At 39.4% G+C, this 16,864-nt stretch overlaps 1 protein-coding gene across 5 annotated transcripts in view; it reads right to left on the bottom strand.

Moving 5' to 3' along the window:
* Positions 1–5,312: 5,312 nt before the first annotated feature.
* SPART (spartin) overlaps positions 5,313–16,864 on the bottom strand; it is a 16,586-nt gene continuing 5,034 nt past the window's right edge. For 4 of the 5 annotated variants that reach the window (XM_035900500.1, XM_035900489.1, XM_035900511.1 and 1 more), the window contains exons 3-10: positions 16,328–16,864; positions 15,015–15,212; positions 13,899–14,003; positions 11,839–11,968; positions 10,858–11,052; positions 9,714–9,872; positions 9,545–9,635; positions 5,313–6,959 (exon numbers count right to left, since the gene is read on the bottom strand). In XM_035900500.1, the coding sequence (XP_035756393.1) occupies positions 6,773–6,959; positions 9,545–9,635; positions 9,714–9,872; positions 10,858–11,052; positions 11,839–11,968; positions 13,899–14,003; positions 15,015–15,212; positions 16,328–16,864 (1,602 nt within the window). In that variant the 3' untranslated portion in view covers positions 5,313–6,772. The remainder of the gene's footprint in view (positions 6,960–9,544; positions 9,636–9,713; positions 9,873–10,857; positions 11,053–11,838; positions 11,969–13,898; positions 14,004–15,014; positions 15,213–16,327) is intronic. The other variant, XM_035900506.1, reaches the window with a different exon arrangement.

The raw sequence follows: 16,864 nt of genomic DNA, 5'->3' as shown, positions 1-16,864 counted from the left end.
GCTTGGGCAGCACCCGAAATCAACCGCACAAACAGGGCAACAGTTTGGGCCCGGTTAAAAGAGTTTTGACCACGTAGGATGAACTGATGGTGTGCTAAGCTTTTCGTGACCTGGGAAACAACTACCTGCAGATTTTTATTTTTTTTTAAACACTTCTTATGGATGGAAAGTAGCACTGTTTTAAATAAATGCTTTGACCCACGTGTGAAGGCAAGCGCAGCACAGCAAGGCCTGGTCTTAAGTTTTGAGTGCCTAGCCTGTATTTTAGCACCCTTGATAACTGTGATCCGTGCTGTGCATAAACTAGTTTGCAAGAACCTAACCTGAGACAGGAAGAGCTTAGAATAATTGGTCTTAATCATCCCTGACCAAGCCAATGGAGTCGATTAGTCAATATATACAGGCTAATATTTTAATTGTCTTGCAATGGTCCGGATTCATGCTTAAAAACGTTTGATGTTGCATTTGTCAAACAAGGAATTTCAGCTAGGTTCATGGCTTTCTCAAGGTAAAGCTTTATGGGGTGGACTGAATTAATCAAACAGCTTAATGCTGCAAGAGTGGCATCACCTCCGTCAGGCTCCCCCTGTCGCCTTCTCCGGCTGCTTCAGTGCCAGCTTTGACATTCATGTAACACTCCCAGTGAGCCAGTACAACTCATGAAACCTAGAAAACTTACACTGGGGAAAATGCTTGCAGTTTCTGCCGGTTAGTGAGCTGAAATGGCTCACCGGCTGCTCAGAGAAGCACCGGAGATGAAGCAAAGGACAGGGTGAAACTCTGAGTGAGTAGTGTGCTCGCAGATCAGCTTACCATTTCATGGGACCTGGTGCTCACTTGAGAAAATACCTGTTCACTTTCTCAGGAAGGAGATGGGATGTAATTTTGCTTTACTGGTATGCTATGAAAAAAGAAAGGGTATCATTTCTCAGTTACTCAGGAGCAATTCTGTTGCACGAGCAGCAAGCCAAATGCAACAGCCCTACAGCCTGTTGGCAACAGAGGCACTGCTTCTAAAGTTTAAAACGGGTTATGTATTACCATTACTTTAATATAGAGTAAATCAGCATTACCATCCAAAAGTTGGCCCTGAAATTTTGTGCATTTTAGTCCTAAGGTGGTAGCTTGGGACACTGGAATGGGCCAATCTAACACCCTACTGATAGTGCAACAGCAGGGTCACTAATCTAGCAGGATCTAGTGTCTGGGGGCAGAACAGTAGAATGGAGGGTGAATGAGAAGCTTGGCCATAAGAAGAAAAAAGTAATTTTAATTTCACTTGTCTGATATGTATTAGGGCAGGAGGTAATTTTTGACAGTCTCAAGTTGTAATTGATGCTATCATCTAATCAGTGAATCATCACTCGAGGTGTGGATTGAATTCAAAATGGTCTGAAATACTTTAATCAAGAAAGAAGGAAGAGTGCTGCACTGTAGCTGCATTTAAATTTAGCTGCTCATTTTGCCTTCAGGATTTACTGAATGCTACCTTTTATTTAAGATACATATTGAAAACACATGCCATACCAAACCACTGATTTAAGATGGGGAAAATCTTTTTAGTAGGGCCAGCTGTGACAGGACAAGGGGTAATGGTTTTAAACTAAACCAGGGTAGGTTTAGACTAGATGTAAGGATGAAGTTCTTTACAATGAGGGTGGTAAAACACTGGAACCAGTTGCCCAGAGAGGTAGTGGAGGCCCCATCCCTGGAAACATTCAAGGACAGGTTGGACGGGGTCTGAGCAACCTGATCTAGTTAGCGGTGTCCCTGCTCACTGCAGGGGGGTTGGACTAGATGACCACTAGGGGTCCCTTCCAACCCAAAACATTCTATGATTCTATGAAGTAATGACTTTGACCTGGGTTAGCATTCATAACTAACTCAGGGTACTGAATCTTAACAGCTAGGGTGTTAACCAGTAACCATTTTTACTCTTACCAGTTTTAGTGAAGAACTGCTTCAAGATTAACTTAACCAGCCTACTGAATAGTTCTCAATTGGAGGGAACATTCAGGGAGCTCAGAAAGATCCCTGGAATCACAAGGAAGCCTGAGAAGAGGGAGCACAGGGTAACTGAGGGCTGTATCCTGGCCATGGTGTCCTCTCTGCCCCAGGAGACTTTTCTTTCACCTCCTCTCCAGGATGCTTTCAGGTCCCAGCCTCAACTCAGGGATTCCTAGGTGTACCTAACTAGGTAAGCTCTCAGGAACTAGGTCACAGTGCGCATAAGGATCCAACCCAGACCACACTGGCTGGGTTGGCACAGGACAGCAGGGCTAACTGTGTGCTTCGCCAGATGGTTTGGGAACTGGAGTGAGAGAAGAGCAAAAGTGTCCTGTGGACTGAGGTCTTGTGTGAGTGGATGAAACTTCACCAATATTTTTAACAATTACAGCAGTAACATAGTGACATTTGCAGCACGTAAGAGCTTTCCTGCATTTCTTTATTCCAAGTAAATCGGTTAAAATTAGAAACATAGATACCTGTAAATGTACTTTAGTTGTTTTAAGGCTTTTAATGTTGACACTAAAATTTTTAGTGAGAAAATTTAGGAAACTTGGTCACAACACAATCTCATTTGAAAACAGCATTTTATACTTAAATATGTATCTTCAGATTATGTGAAGGCAAGAAACAGCTAGAGTTGCTTAAAAGCAAGGTAGCCCAGTTGCTGAAGACAAACATTTGGATTATGACAAATTAATTTTTACAAAATAGTTGTTTTTGTAGCACCAGTAACTAGAGTATGATGAGATGACTGGCTGCGTGGACAAGGGGAAACTGGTGGATGTTGTGTATTTTGACTTTACTAAGGACTTTGATATAGTCTCCCATAGCACCTTTATAGCCAAACTGGTGAGTTACAGATTGAATAACTGGGAAATAAGGTTGGTGGAAAATTGGCTGGGCCATCAGGCTTAAAGTCTGGTGATGAGCAGTATGACTGCTTGACTCCAGGATCAATGCCTGAGTCGATGCCCTTAATTCTTTATTAGCAACCTGGAAGACTGAGCACCCTCTCGGCAAGTTTGCCGATGACGATGAATTGAGGGGAGCAGTCACTACGCAGGAGGGCAGGGCTGCCATGCAGAGCGGGATGTACAGCCTGCAGAAACAGGCTGCTGAAAGGAACCTAATGAAATGCAACAAAAAGCAAATGCAAACTTCACGACATTTGGGATGGGAAAAGCCCATGCATCAATACAGGCTGGGGGTGGTAACTAGAATGCAACTTCACATGAAGAGACATGGGGGTCCCTAGTGAAGAAGCTGACCATGAGCCAGCAACACACCTTGCGGCAAAGGCGGCCAACAGCCTCTGGGGCTGCATTAGCAAGAGTGTTGCTGGGAGATGGAGGGAGGTGATTCATAGAATCATAGAATGTTTGGGGTTGGAAGGGACCCCTAGAGGTCATCTAGTCCAACCCCCCTGCAGGAGCAGGGACACCGCTAACTAGATCAGGTTGCTATTGTGATTCTTCCCCTCCATTCAGCACTTGTGAGACCATGTGCTGGAGTGCTTAGCTTTGGGCTCCCAAACAAATCCTAAGGGCTGCCAAGCTGGTTAGGAACTGGCACACGTGGCCTGTGTTCAGCCTGGAGAAAAGGCAGCATAAGAGATCTTAGTGCTGTCAACAGCTACCATAAGAGAAGGGTGTAGAGAAAATGGAGAAGCCAGACTCTAAGCAGCAATGCACCCAAGTGCTCATAAAAAATTTTGGCCCAGCATAAGGGAAAAATATTTACCTTTACCAGAGTCAAACCTGCCAAAGGTTGCCCAGAGAGACTGTACAGTCTCCATCCTTGGAGATAACCAAACCTCAAGCAGAATTGGCATGGAGTACTCTGCTCCAACTGGACCTGTTTTGAGAAGGAGGGTGGACTATGGATCTCTGTGGTGTGGGACATCTGGAGGTCCCTTCCAACCTACACCATTCTATGGTCATCCGAATAACTAAGCTGGTCAGCATGTTTTGGTGGAAGGTAGTTTTACTGGGTGGTACTTTTACCAATTCTTTTTAAAGGATTACAGATTTAGTTTGTCAAGGAGTATTAAGAAACAGGCTATCCCAAAGTGTTTTTAAATCAGCACTAAACCAACCAACCCTTGGAATCTAGAGGAATCCATTCAAATGCAGGGGTTTAGACTTGACAGAACAGTGGCTTATACCTATGGAATGATGAAGACGCGCAAGACAGGAGTAGCTTAGAATGATATAGAGGTCCTTAAAAGTAATCTTCTCAAGATAAGATTTGAGACAAATATTGTAGCAGAAAAGAGTTTGAATAGATTTGGAGATAGCAATACATTAGGAAGTCAGGTGGCAGTTCATTCAGTAAACAGCATTAGTAAGACTACTTGCAGGACTGCCATACATCAGAAGATACTCAGTGTTCAAAGGAGAAACAAAACCAAGCTGGGAATAGAAAACGAACCTAAGGTATGAGGCTTAGGGAGCTTCAGTGTGTATACTGTATAAAAGGGAGAGCTAAGATAAGGCAGCAAGTGTGTAAAGGCTGTTGTATACGGTACAGGAACTGGGGGGAAGCGTATGGATTTGTTGCCCAGGGCCCAAGTAGCGACAGCTGAAGCAGGGTAAGTTCAACAGCATAATACTTCCAGCAGTGAGAATTAACTAAACTTTGGAACAACGTGAAAGGGAAGATGATGGATGTATCACATTAAATGTGGTAGGCATTATTAAAAAAAAATTAGCTTTAATCTACTTTGAGACAAATTTGAGGCTGAGTACATGTGAAAAGAACAACAGTGAGTTGAACAGGACAACCATACTCACCTGATACCGATGGCATTTAAATCTTTTTTTCTTCAGTGTGCTACACCTTGGTCTCTTGAAGACTGTAACACTTGGATCTTAACTGCTGTTTTAATACAAATTGTTGTTCTAATGGTTCACAGATAAAGCTAAAGGGCATGAACTACATGCAAAAGCAAAATGGGAGGGAGAAGGCAGATACAAATACATACATCCCTACTGTAAATGCAGTTCATAACAACAAAACCACTTTTTCTTGTGTTAAGTCTTTGGTAGCCTTAAACTGGTTATACTTGCTGGCAAGTGACACATTGTAGTAACAGAAATTGTAGTATACTTTTGATGGACCTTTTTGGTTTGAAATGTTTTAACCTTTAATTGGTTAGCTTGTTTCTATCGTAGACATACTCCAATACTGTTCTTTTATTACTTCAGAAGAAGTCCTAGTCTTTCCACTCACTGATCCATACAGTAGCTTCACATCGCAAGAAGGCCAAGCACAGATTAACCAATTTTAATTTAATCTTTATTTCCATAAATCAGTTACACTTCAAGTGGTTAGATCCTTTTTTTTCCCCCCCATTTCTCACCCTAAGTAAACACCCACAGTAGGTACCACAAAATGTGCACCTATTAGCTGTTTTCTGTATTTTTTCAATCTGATGCAAATACCATTTGCTAACAACCACTTACAGTTATTTTCTCCATTTACATGAAATGGAGACAAGTTGTAAGTCGATAGTTCTGCTTGCTGCAGGTCCAGTCAATATTAGAATGTGTAGCAGCTTTAAAACTCAATAATGAACTGTTAAATAAGTAGCAGTGTAAAAGCATCTCAAGGGTTCTACATATGGAGTTACTTCACACTGCACTAGGAACAGGATGAAAAACCTACACACAGTAGCATCTATTCTATTCCCAGTAGCATCTATTCTATTCCACACACATCTCTTCATTAAAAGGGCTTGTCTTCATACCCTTTGAAGACATACCTTGTGCAACTATGAATTTAATGGAATAAAGATGCTGACTGTTAGAACTACTTGTTGAAGCAAATACATGTAAGTCTTCCATTAGGAGGCCGTGATATATACTCTGAATCTTTCTGGATTGGCTGAAAAGTAAAGAATGCATAGAAGTTACTAGTGTCCTCTAGAGAATGTTTTTACAGAAAAATACTTTTAATTTATGCAAAACCATACTCATCCTCTCTACATAAAAATCTCAATTTCAAAGAATCTTTGTATATTCTTTATGGAGTCAACCAGAGAATACATTTTTCTAGAGTTGCAAATACCCTCATTTAGAAGAAACACTTGATATCTTTGGTTTGCTTATATGCTGAATGGAAAACAAAATAGTTTTAAAGGGGATAACTACCTAGTTACCTGAGGTTCATCTTTCATTTCTTCTAACCTGAACTTTGGATAAGATTAGCTGTTTGGTAGCTGAAAAGGGAAATTTTCTACAAAACAATGAAACACAAAGCTTATTTTAGTGCATATTAAATAAGACAAGGCTGTTTTAGTAAAACTAACTCTTAAGGATAGTTAAAAAAAAAACCTAGTAGTCCTATTTGTTCCAGAATTGGTAATCCTATTTGTTCTGGACCACCACCTTCTTTATAAATATAAAGTATTACAAAAATATTCACAATAGTATTTCTATATTAATCTATTAATACATATTATATTTTGAAAAAGTGCTTACAGAGGCAAGTTTATTAACTGCAAACTCATATCCTTCTAGTTGTCTAAAGTCCCGATCCAGTTGTTTAAAACCCTTGTTCAATACAGAACAAGGAGTTACGACAACTTTCATTTTTCCTTCTATGAATGCCCTCCCTACTTTTACATTTTCATGTCAAATTAAGTAACAGTTGCTTGAAAAGTAGAGTGTGATTTGTGTTAAATCGCTGATTAGCAATGTAGTTACTTCTAAATAGGAAGTTTCATCTCTAATGTAAGGCTTTAAGAAATACTTCATTGCTTTCATTTTTTATCCTTCTTCTCATTATCCAATACTTTATATTCATCTAACACAGCATGGCCGGTTTCCTTTGCAGTTCTCTTTACAACAGCTTTGATACCAATATTGTCAATGTTAAACGCTGTCACACCAACATTGATTGCAGAATTCATAGCGTTGTCTGTAGCATGGCCAGCATCATCTCCATACCTTAAGAAAGATAGCAGTTTTGTAGATACACATATTTAGTATTTTTCTCTTCATTAGAATTCTTTTGAAAGCAAGAATTTAAGCATTGCCAGGAATAAATAATAAACATCCAGCCTGAATGTCTAAAGACTAAAATTAGAAATTACCAAGCCATTTGAGTAAGGGCTGCTCCTCTATCAGACTGATTACTCTTTCAAGATACCAATATGCTTCTGCCCTTTTTCCTCAAAAAACCTTCCAGTCTTTCTCTAGTTTTCAAGAGTAGAAGGCTTTTTTTGTTTTGTTTTTAATTCTCTGATAGAGTAACAGCCTTGAATCACCAACATCTGATTTGCAGATCACAGAATTAATCTCACAGCAAAAGTGCAGCATTCGTCAATTTGATTAGTTATTTTCACTTCAGGAACATCATAAGCCAGTTTTATATAACATGAGTAAAATAGGCAAACTCACTTAAAGTGAGACTGTATCTTAGCCAATACAGTTAGACCAACAATTTGTTAATATTTGATAATTGATTTTTTCGTTTGCCCGTCTCAATTGCATCATTTGCAACTTCCTTTTTTTTTTTTTCTTAAAAAGAAAAAAGTTGGCCAGGTGTAGATACTGCAGTTATTTGTATCACTGTAAAAACCCACTAAGGTAGTAGCATCATACTTTGGCAGAAGTATAACTTCTGAAGCTGTTTTCCCCCAATTCTGATCAACATACACGTATGATGAGCATCTCTTTATAATTCCATCTGCAAAGGTATTGCAGCTAAGTTTTAGCTGAGTTTTTTGTTGATTTAAAGGCATCGTGATTATGGTCCTTTAAGCTTTGTTTCCATTAAGTGGAATTTAGCTTATTCACTGAAGTATTTTGAGTGGCAGAAATCTTTGTCACTGAAACAGAAAACAGCTTCCGTAAGAGATATCATGTAGAATTTTAATACATTTATATAGATAGATTCTAAAGATCAAGTATCAAATATTTTCAATTGTACTGCAATTAACGGCAACATTTAATTACTTGTTTTTCACTCTTAGTGGCTGTTGACTGCTGATTTCCGTATTTCCTATTTCTATATCTAAAACAAAAACATTAATGTGAATTTATGTGAAGAGAGTACCAGTGCAATACCTCGTGACGTTCCTACGGAAAACAAACATTAGCAGTAAAGCACCACTGACTAGAACTTCACTATCTAGCCTCCTATTTGAAATGCATCACAACACAACCCTGAATGCTGATCCACTTAATACCGTATGCTGTTTACCTCGTTACCTTCTGCTAGCAGCCTGTAGGTGCTTTCAGCAATCCTTTTTAACATCTATTTTGCTACACTTATCGCCGATTCCATTTAACCTACGTGCTTTTACTCTTCACGTTCTATCATAGCTATTGCACTTTTTTGAGTGGTGCGTTTCATACACAAAATTCATTCAATTTTGCAGTTATTTTTATATATTCCCTTATTCTCCACATCATCTTCCAGTACATGTACTCAACTTTGTTCTTCCCATCATCTTAATCCCAAGTGTTACTATCCTCTTCCCCCATTATCTTTTTCTAAGAAATCTGTATTTTGCAAGTCGAGGCTATCCTATTACTGCTATTTATGCCTTAGATTTCCTTATGCAATATTCTTTTATGTACCTCCTCGCTTTAGCCAGACCTGCTGATAGCTGAATTTCTTCCATTTTTCTTCAAATTTAGCTAAGTTTACATAAATTCAAGATCACAGTTGAGAGGTTTAAAACATACTGTAGAGAAAAGATATAAATCTGAACAGTGTTTGTAACTGTCCTGGTTTCAGATGGGATAGAGTTAATTTTCTTCCTAGCAGCTAGCATAGTGCTGTGTTTTGGATTTAGTACCAGAAGAATGTAGTAACACACTGATGTTTTTGGTTGTTGCCAAGTAGTGCTCAGACTACTCAAGGACTTCTCCTGCTCGGCCAGGTGCATAACAAGCTGGGAGGGAGCACAGCTAGGACAGCTAACCCAAACTGACCAAAGAGCTATTCCATACCATATAACGTCATGCTCAGGGGGGGCAGGGTTAGTCGGTCGGTCGCGGGAAGAACGATCGTGGCTCGGGACAGGCTGAGCATCGGTCAGCGGGTGGTAAGCAACTGCATTGTGCATCACTTGTTTTATATATTCTGTATATTCTCTTACCATTGTTATTATTACTATTGTTATTCTTCTCTCTTATTAAACTGTCTCTATCTCAACCCATGGGTCTTTTTTTTTTCTTTTCTCCGATTCTCTCCCCCATCCCACTGAGGGAGGGGGGGGAGTGAGCGAGCAGCTGCGTGGTGCTTAGTTGCCAGCCGGGTTAAACCACAACAGTAACACAGATGAAAGCTGTAATACTTCTAGAAGAGAGCTAAAAAAAATACTTACCACAATAATTTACTCATTTTTAACTTACAGGAGGTGCTTATTACTGTGCAGTTAGCAGCTGATCATGTGCTGCATAATTAGAGCAAAGCAGGTATTTCACTTAGCTTCCCTGCACTTTCATAAGCTTTTTTTGCCAGTATTCAAACACAGCAACAATATGTTGTAGAAGGTGAAACCAATAAAAACATAACTTACTTGTATTTGACGGTTTTTACAGTCTCAGTTGAAACGCTTTTAGCAATGCACTTTGCTGCACTTTCTAAACCTTGCCACACTGTTGAAAAACCTGTAAAAATGAACAGCTTATTTAAGTTCATAGCACTGAAAAGTATGCAATTAAATAAGTATAAGGAATTTTTATTACCTTGAACTCCACTTGCTGCTACCACCAGAGCACCATCAAAAGTGGATTTGCCATCTTTATCTTTCTTAAGGGATTCTGGAACTAATTTGCTGCCGTGCTTCTTCACGTGTGGAGCCAGCTCCTTTCCAACACAGCTTGCAATAGAACACACTCCCTCAACTACCATAAAACAATAGAATGCAGATTACTTAGCAAGAACACAGAACGTCTTTCTTTAAAAGTCCTTACTCCTACTTAAGTTTCACTGAAGTCTTATGTGTTGCTCCTATTTAAATATCTTTATTTGAAAGACAGACTTTAATCCACACTTAAGTGCCCAACTGATCGAGAAGAAAGCTTACTTTATAGATTTTGCACAACTCCAATTCCTAAGAAACAAGTAAGGTTGGTCTTATGGCTACAAGCACTTTAAAAGCAATACATACACATCACATGCTCTGATTTCAAGAAACTGTTTTCATTGTTCTGTTATCCCCAACTTGCAGATAGGGAGCAAGCTGTATTTCTTTCCTGACCTGTCTTCTCGAGAAGTCTTTCTTACAATCATAAAAATACTTTGAAGAGCTGGAATAATATCCAGCACAACTTGCCTTTAAATTTGGATGAGTCACTTGACACTAAATACGAACACTAATGCAGATAACTAACAGAATGAAGTTACTGAGAGCTGCTAGGGTTACCAAACACCTCTGAACACCAAACCATTTCTATCTGCAAGTTTATACATAGTCTAACAGACTTGTTTCAGGTGTGCATCTTTAAAACCATGCATACACACATTCACTAGTGGTAGAACATGTATGTTAGTAACCAGTGACAGTACAGCTTTTAAAATAGATGGTTATCAACAAGAGAGAACACGAAGCATTTTGCATTAACTGTCTAAAACTTAGAAAAACATGCCAAACTAAAACGGTACAGACTATTCTTTTAGGAAAGAAAAAGATGCCTCAAGGCCATATAATAAACATCAGTCATACAGCATGTCTCTTGCAGGAGATAACTAGGCACAAACTACTGATCACTTGATTTCATCAGGTCAGTCCCTCCTCTAGTTCATTGGCTAGAGAAACCAGCTCTCATTTTACAGAATATTTATTATTATAGGCAGAAATATAATATGCTATGAAATGGAAATTTTTACCTAAGAATTGGCTGACTTTCACAGCTCCTCCAGTAGCCTGTTTTGCTACATGAAGACCCTTTGCTACAGTTGGGTTGACTTCCAGAGGTTTTTCTTCCGGTTGAATGTGTTCTCGCAGCTTAGAAGCTCCTTTGTGGATAGCTTTCCCAGTATATTCTGCTCCTTTTACTAGGCCCCAGCTTACCCAAGATGCACCTTCAAGGCAAAAATTGTGTTTCTTAGACTGTGTAATTTTATAGACTATGATTCCTACAGCTTCCCCTCCTCTGCCTCTGCAACAGTGACTTTAGAAACATTCTTGATTACACAGTCTGCAATTATATTCTTCCCTGACTGGGCCGGCATGAATTTCTGCAGTGATTTCTGCTCCTACACCACCCACGATTTTTCAATTCACTTTATAGAGTTTAATACAGCCAGCCCTCATCCAAATATCAGTTTAATACAGACACTCAGTTTTTTATTAGATATCCAAACCCCAGCTGGGTAAGAAGAGATAAAACTGCATGTCTCAATGCTATTAACATTCTGAAAATGTACAACCCAGCCCTCTAACCCTCCTAGCAGATTCATATTTATTACAATCAGCTGGTTGTCATTAGTGTATTCCGAAGGTTCTCAGAGGAAAAAAATGTCTATCTGCAGAAATCACAATAGGTGCCTGCTTTAATATAACTGCTTATACAGGAGTAAAATTGTTCTGTCACAGTGGTTTGAGTCCCAGGAGGTGACAGCCTAACATAGTCAAATGAGGAGCCTAACTCACTTGCAATGAACAAGACTGTTGGCAATGGATTTAAATTCTGCACTGTTTTTATAGAGCCCACCAAAGTATCCTTCAGATGATTACAGCTGGAGCTGGTGAGCAACTACTTCTGACTGCTCAGCTTCTACCAGCACACGTGCATTTAGGTGAAATCACTGTTTAAATATCGGTCACAGAGCTTTATATTCAACACAATGCTCTTATTACAACAGTACCTGACAAGATTCCGTGGGCAACTTTCTCGCTCCATTCTGGCAACTCTTTCTGATTTTCTGCTCCTTCAGGTTGCGGCTGGATATGTACAGTCTGAGGCAAGTTAATTGTATCACTAGAGGCTTCTGAAGGCTAACAAGTGAAAGCAAAAACCTGAGAATCTGCTTTGCAACATATTATCAGGATATCTGGTTTACATAATTCAGATCATATAGACAGATCCATTATCAAAAAATGCTAATGCTGTATACTCCTCGGGTAAGCATACAGAAATTCAATGGAAATTTGTGATTCAATTACTTTTGGACAGAAATGCTATGCATTCAAAGAAAGCTTATCAGACAGCTCAGCGTTTTCTGTATACTTTCTTCATCCAGTTACAATGAAAAGATTTGCCTGCCATATCATCAAGTAACTAAGTAGGAAAAACTTATAGTACAAGTTAACTAGCAAAAAAGATGAGAGACTTGTCCATTTATCGTTTTTATCTTCTCAGAGGGAAGTCAACTCTGTTGTTACTCAGTATGGGAACTGCAGTCCAGCTGCACTACAAGAATGCAGCTGTTCTAATTGTTTTGCTCCTCATCCTTTCCTCCCAAATTAAAAAATAAAGGAGTTTATTCATTTTATGTGCTGTCAATGCTTTTGCAGACTGGCACAGCCAAGGAACACATCAAGCTGTGCATGATACTGCTACCCACTTAAAGTTGGGTGGATAGGTTCGGTGTGATTTCACGCCAAACACTAGCATTTCTGGAGTAGACCGTAATCATTCAAACATAGCAACCACTACCACAGTCTGGTTAGTTTCTAAAAAGTGTAACCTCACTTTACACACTTCACAGACAATGTGTAATTAAGGTCTAATTAGAGAAAGCAAAAAATTGTAATAGATTTAGGTTTTGGTTGGGATTTTATTTATAAGACTTCTCCAATATAAAAGTAAAAAAAATTAAACATTTCAATGATTGAAAACACTGCTAGTTAATGATGGACAGCAAGAAAAAACCTTTTTGTTTAGTCTAGAAGAGTCTATATGAAAGCATTCATGATGAAACCTTATGAACAGAACAGAATACACAGTATAGAATATTTGATATTGCATGGAATTCTTAGATTCTTCTGAAATACTTACTGGAAATAAAAATAGGGTATTGCACAAAGATGGTTGTTGCAGTAAAACAAAACAAAAACATTAACAGAAGAGAGTAGATAAGTCTTGGAAAGTTGCTACGTTAACAATCTATCACTGACTTGTACTATATCATCAATTACTGCTTGACAGCGGTGTGAAATCTCCTGTTTAAGAAATGTCTTCAGCATGTAACCAAAACAAATTGGGGCAGGGCAGGAGAAATTACCCCTGTAACTAAAAAAACAACAAAACAACCCAATAAAAAACCCCTAAAGTATGCTCCAGATATAATTTAGTTTCACCACAGTTTGGGTCACTACCTAGAAAAACATTCAACAAGACGGAACGGGTTGCCCAGAGAGGTGGTGGAGGCCCCATCCCTGGAAACATTCAAGGCCAGGTTTGATGGGGCTCTGAGCAACCTGATCTAGTTAGCGGTGTCCCTGCTCACTGCAGGGGGTTTGGACTAGATGACCTCTAGGGGTCCCTTCCAACCCAAAACATTCTATGATTCTATGACTTCTAAGGTCTTTGCTAAGGAGCAGAAACGGGTTCTCGAATAAGATAGGTGACTCTATACTATAATTGTATTAAATATACTTGTTAATTAGATCCTCACAAGTGCTATATAAAACAGATACATTACATGGCCATCAGACTAGGCTTTGAAATATTTCTGCTCTATCACAAAGTCTTTAGAACTCCAGAAATCTGCCTCTGATTTGCAAAATGTGGTAGTCTGTGGTAATTGAACCAGCTCTTAACAAAAACCCAACCAAATTAAAAAAAAAAACCAAAACCACAGGGCACAGCATACATAGCTGCTTTCAACCAAGTCTGGAATCTCAGCAGTTCTAACATATATTTCAGTGACTTTTTTTTTTTTTTTAAACTATAAAATTTTGGAATCACTATCCTGGAATTTACCTGGACTTTGTGGCCAGACATCTGTTTAAATTTATCTTCAAAATTCGCTCTCTCAGTTGCTGGGAGCTGTGAAGATAACCCTACTCTCTCATGGGGTCCTGGCACCTGTGACATCATATCAGGGAACATTAACAAAAACATGGAATTTTAGGACAACAAGGAACTAACGAGATATCCAATTTGAACTAGTTCTACGCAGGAAAGATTACAGAATTTTATCCAGTAAGTCCTGCACTGAAACATCACATAATTCTGTAGTACTTTTCCCTCTGAAGTAAAAACAGTGGCCTCCTGTGCTTGTGACATTCCCTGCTGAAGTCAATTTTTAACAGAACTCTGCCCACATAGCATACTGCAAACTGGTCCTTCATCATTACTGCATTCAAGGCATGGTGATTCAGCAAGATGCTATCTTTCATTAAAAGATATAATCTTGCTATGAGCTTTTAAATAGTTATTGATTACCATTCTTCCTGAAACGGTGCTCCAGTGCTCTTACAGTAATATTTTTCACCTTGTTTCCAGTCACTGTACCTTACTGCACCTTTGTTGGACTACAGGTTTTTTTTCCTATTTTCTCTTATCTGTTAATATCTTACTGCAATAAGGCACCAGATTTATCTATTTTGAGATCCCATTTGAAGGCAGATTTTTGAGGTACACGTTATTTTCACAGGTCTTCTCTGAAGCGGCTTAATATTTTGAACTGTAAACACATTTGGGCACAATATTCCTACAATGGTATAATCAAAACTACACACAGAGTGTGTGCATGTGTGTGCAGATGCACAGGAAAAAATGGTGCTTTCTCCTGAACAGAAAATTTCATTTTGGGTCCTACACTCTCTTTTGGAAAAACAGAGAAAATATACAGAATTATCTCCAATTCCTCTCTGTGCTTAAAATTTAGTATTTTAAAAGTTCTGTCCTCCCGTCTCACAGAGCCTACAGTTTCATTATTAAGTTGCTTAATCTTGGCTTCTGTTTCTCACTGGTGAGCTTACCAAACAAGACACAGAGCTTTGCACTTTTACGCAGCTAAATGTAAATGGGAGAATGCGTTGGTCATTTCCACCCGTCCTTATTGGCTTAAAAAAAGGCAGCCAATGAATTTACCTGGATCTGAAGGTCAGACATCTGTTTTAAGAGATCCTCAAAGAGCTCTCTATCAGCTGCTGGAAGTTCTGAAGACAGCACTACTCCCACATAGGACCCCGGTATCTGGGACATCGTGTCAGGGAACATGTAGACCCCAGTATTGCAGCACAGGACAGGAGATTGGTTGCACATTAGAGGATATAACCAGTCACAAACCTAGAAAAGATAAGTAACTAAAGGAATTAAAGGAACCTTGTAAAATGAAAAGCAAGTAAAATGTACTGATAAGCACCACAAACTTTATTTTCCATAAAGTTTAGTAAGAAAAATAAAAAAGCCTTAAGCCATCCTGAAAAAAAAACAAACAAACCCCAAACCAGAAAACCCACCTGACTGCAGAAATATCATTCTTGATTAGTTCTGACAGTCTAATATAGAGAAAATACTATAATTTTCACAGGACTGTAATTCAGGCTGGTAGCCTCTGAACTGAGGTCTAGTCTTGAGGCCCAGGTGAAGAAGCAGACAAAAAGGACTGCGAAACAAGTCAGGATTCACAGCGCCTGGAACTTTCTGTAGGTCTCAGGACAGGTTTATAAGATAGGATAAAGAGAACGTATGGCTGTCGCTGGCTGACTGTTTAAGACTGCCAACACAGGTGGAGGTGAACCAGCAGAGCCAAAACTGGGAAGCAGTTTTTGTTTGTTCCTCCAAGTTCTCCCTTTGCTGACGGGACTTCCAACAGCCAATCTTAGCAGCAACAGGGAGATCCAAAGTCAGAAACCAGACCAGAAGCACAATGTACCGTACGGAACCTGTCCACATGAAGCAAGCATGGACTGAAAAAATGCAAGTAATGCATCTTTTTTATTTGTAGTTCAGAGTCTGGATTAACATGGGCCCTCAAATTCCAAATTATCAGTTGTCCTAACTGCAATACCTTATCACTAGTTGAGACTGAAGTGGGTAGTGCACAACCCCATTTTACACTGACATGTTACAACAGGTGAATCAACATGTCTTGTCTATGTGAAGAAACAGAAGTTAATTTTATTAAATGAAAAGACATGTTAACTCAACTCCTTTAGAAAACAGAATTCACCAGAACAGTCAGCGCTCAACAACCTTGGGAAGACATATGGGTGATTTTTGCAGAAAAAGTCGTAGAAGTGCATATTTGCAGAAAATCATTTTTCCAACAGCTATAACATCCTTCATATTATCACACAGCGATTTAGGCTCAGAAAAGCAAGAACTTAAGAAGATTGCCTTTTAAAGTTTTATGACAGTTCTTGACATTTAATTAAAGGAGAAAATTATTTTCCTGTTACCTGAAGAAATGCAGGTGGACGATTCTGGGCCATCTCACTATCTGTATCCAAGAACTTCACGATGCGTAGATATCCAGGATATGAAGGAGCGCTAACCTGCCCATCAGGAGTCACAAAGAATATTTGTACTCCCTGGGGAATCAAGATCAGTTCATCTGCATCCACTCCCAGGTTTTCAAGGGGAGGTGGCTGAGTACACTTGCTGTAGTAGTCTGCACCTACAGAAGAAAACTCCCCAGAGTCTGTGCCATAAGACACAGTAAAATGGCCATTGGTAGCTTGAGGAGTATAAGCAGGAGGTGCTTCATTTGGCAGACAGAGAGGTTTTGCAGATGATGGACTCATAGCTGGAATTTGCCCTGGGCTCACAGTTTCAACACTTCCATCTGCTGCAGGTGACTGACTTGGTACAAACAGAGAATTAGGGGCTGGGGGTCTCTCTGGCTTTTCTTTGGAAGGAATGGATGGGTACAACCTGGGCACCGCAGCAGGGGGATCCATCGCAGCAGGACTTGCTTGTACAGGTGGGGCGTTTTG

This window comes from Egretta garzetta, unplaced genomic scaffold (genome assembly GCF_000687185.1).
Source record: "Egretta garzetta isolate BGI_Z169 unplaced genomic scaffold, ASM68718v1 scaffold40, whole genome shotgun sequence".
NCBI lineage: Eukaryota > Metazoa > Chordata > Aves > Pelecaniformes > Ardeidae > Egretta > Egretta garzetta.
This window is presented reverse-complemented; position numbering and strand designations above follow the sequence as displayed.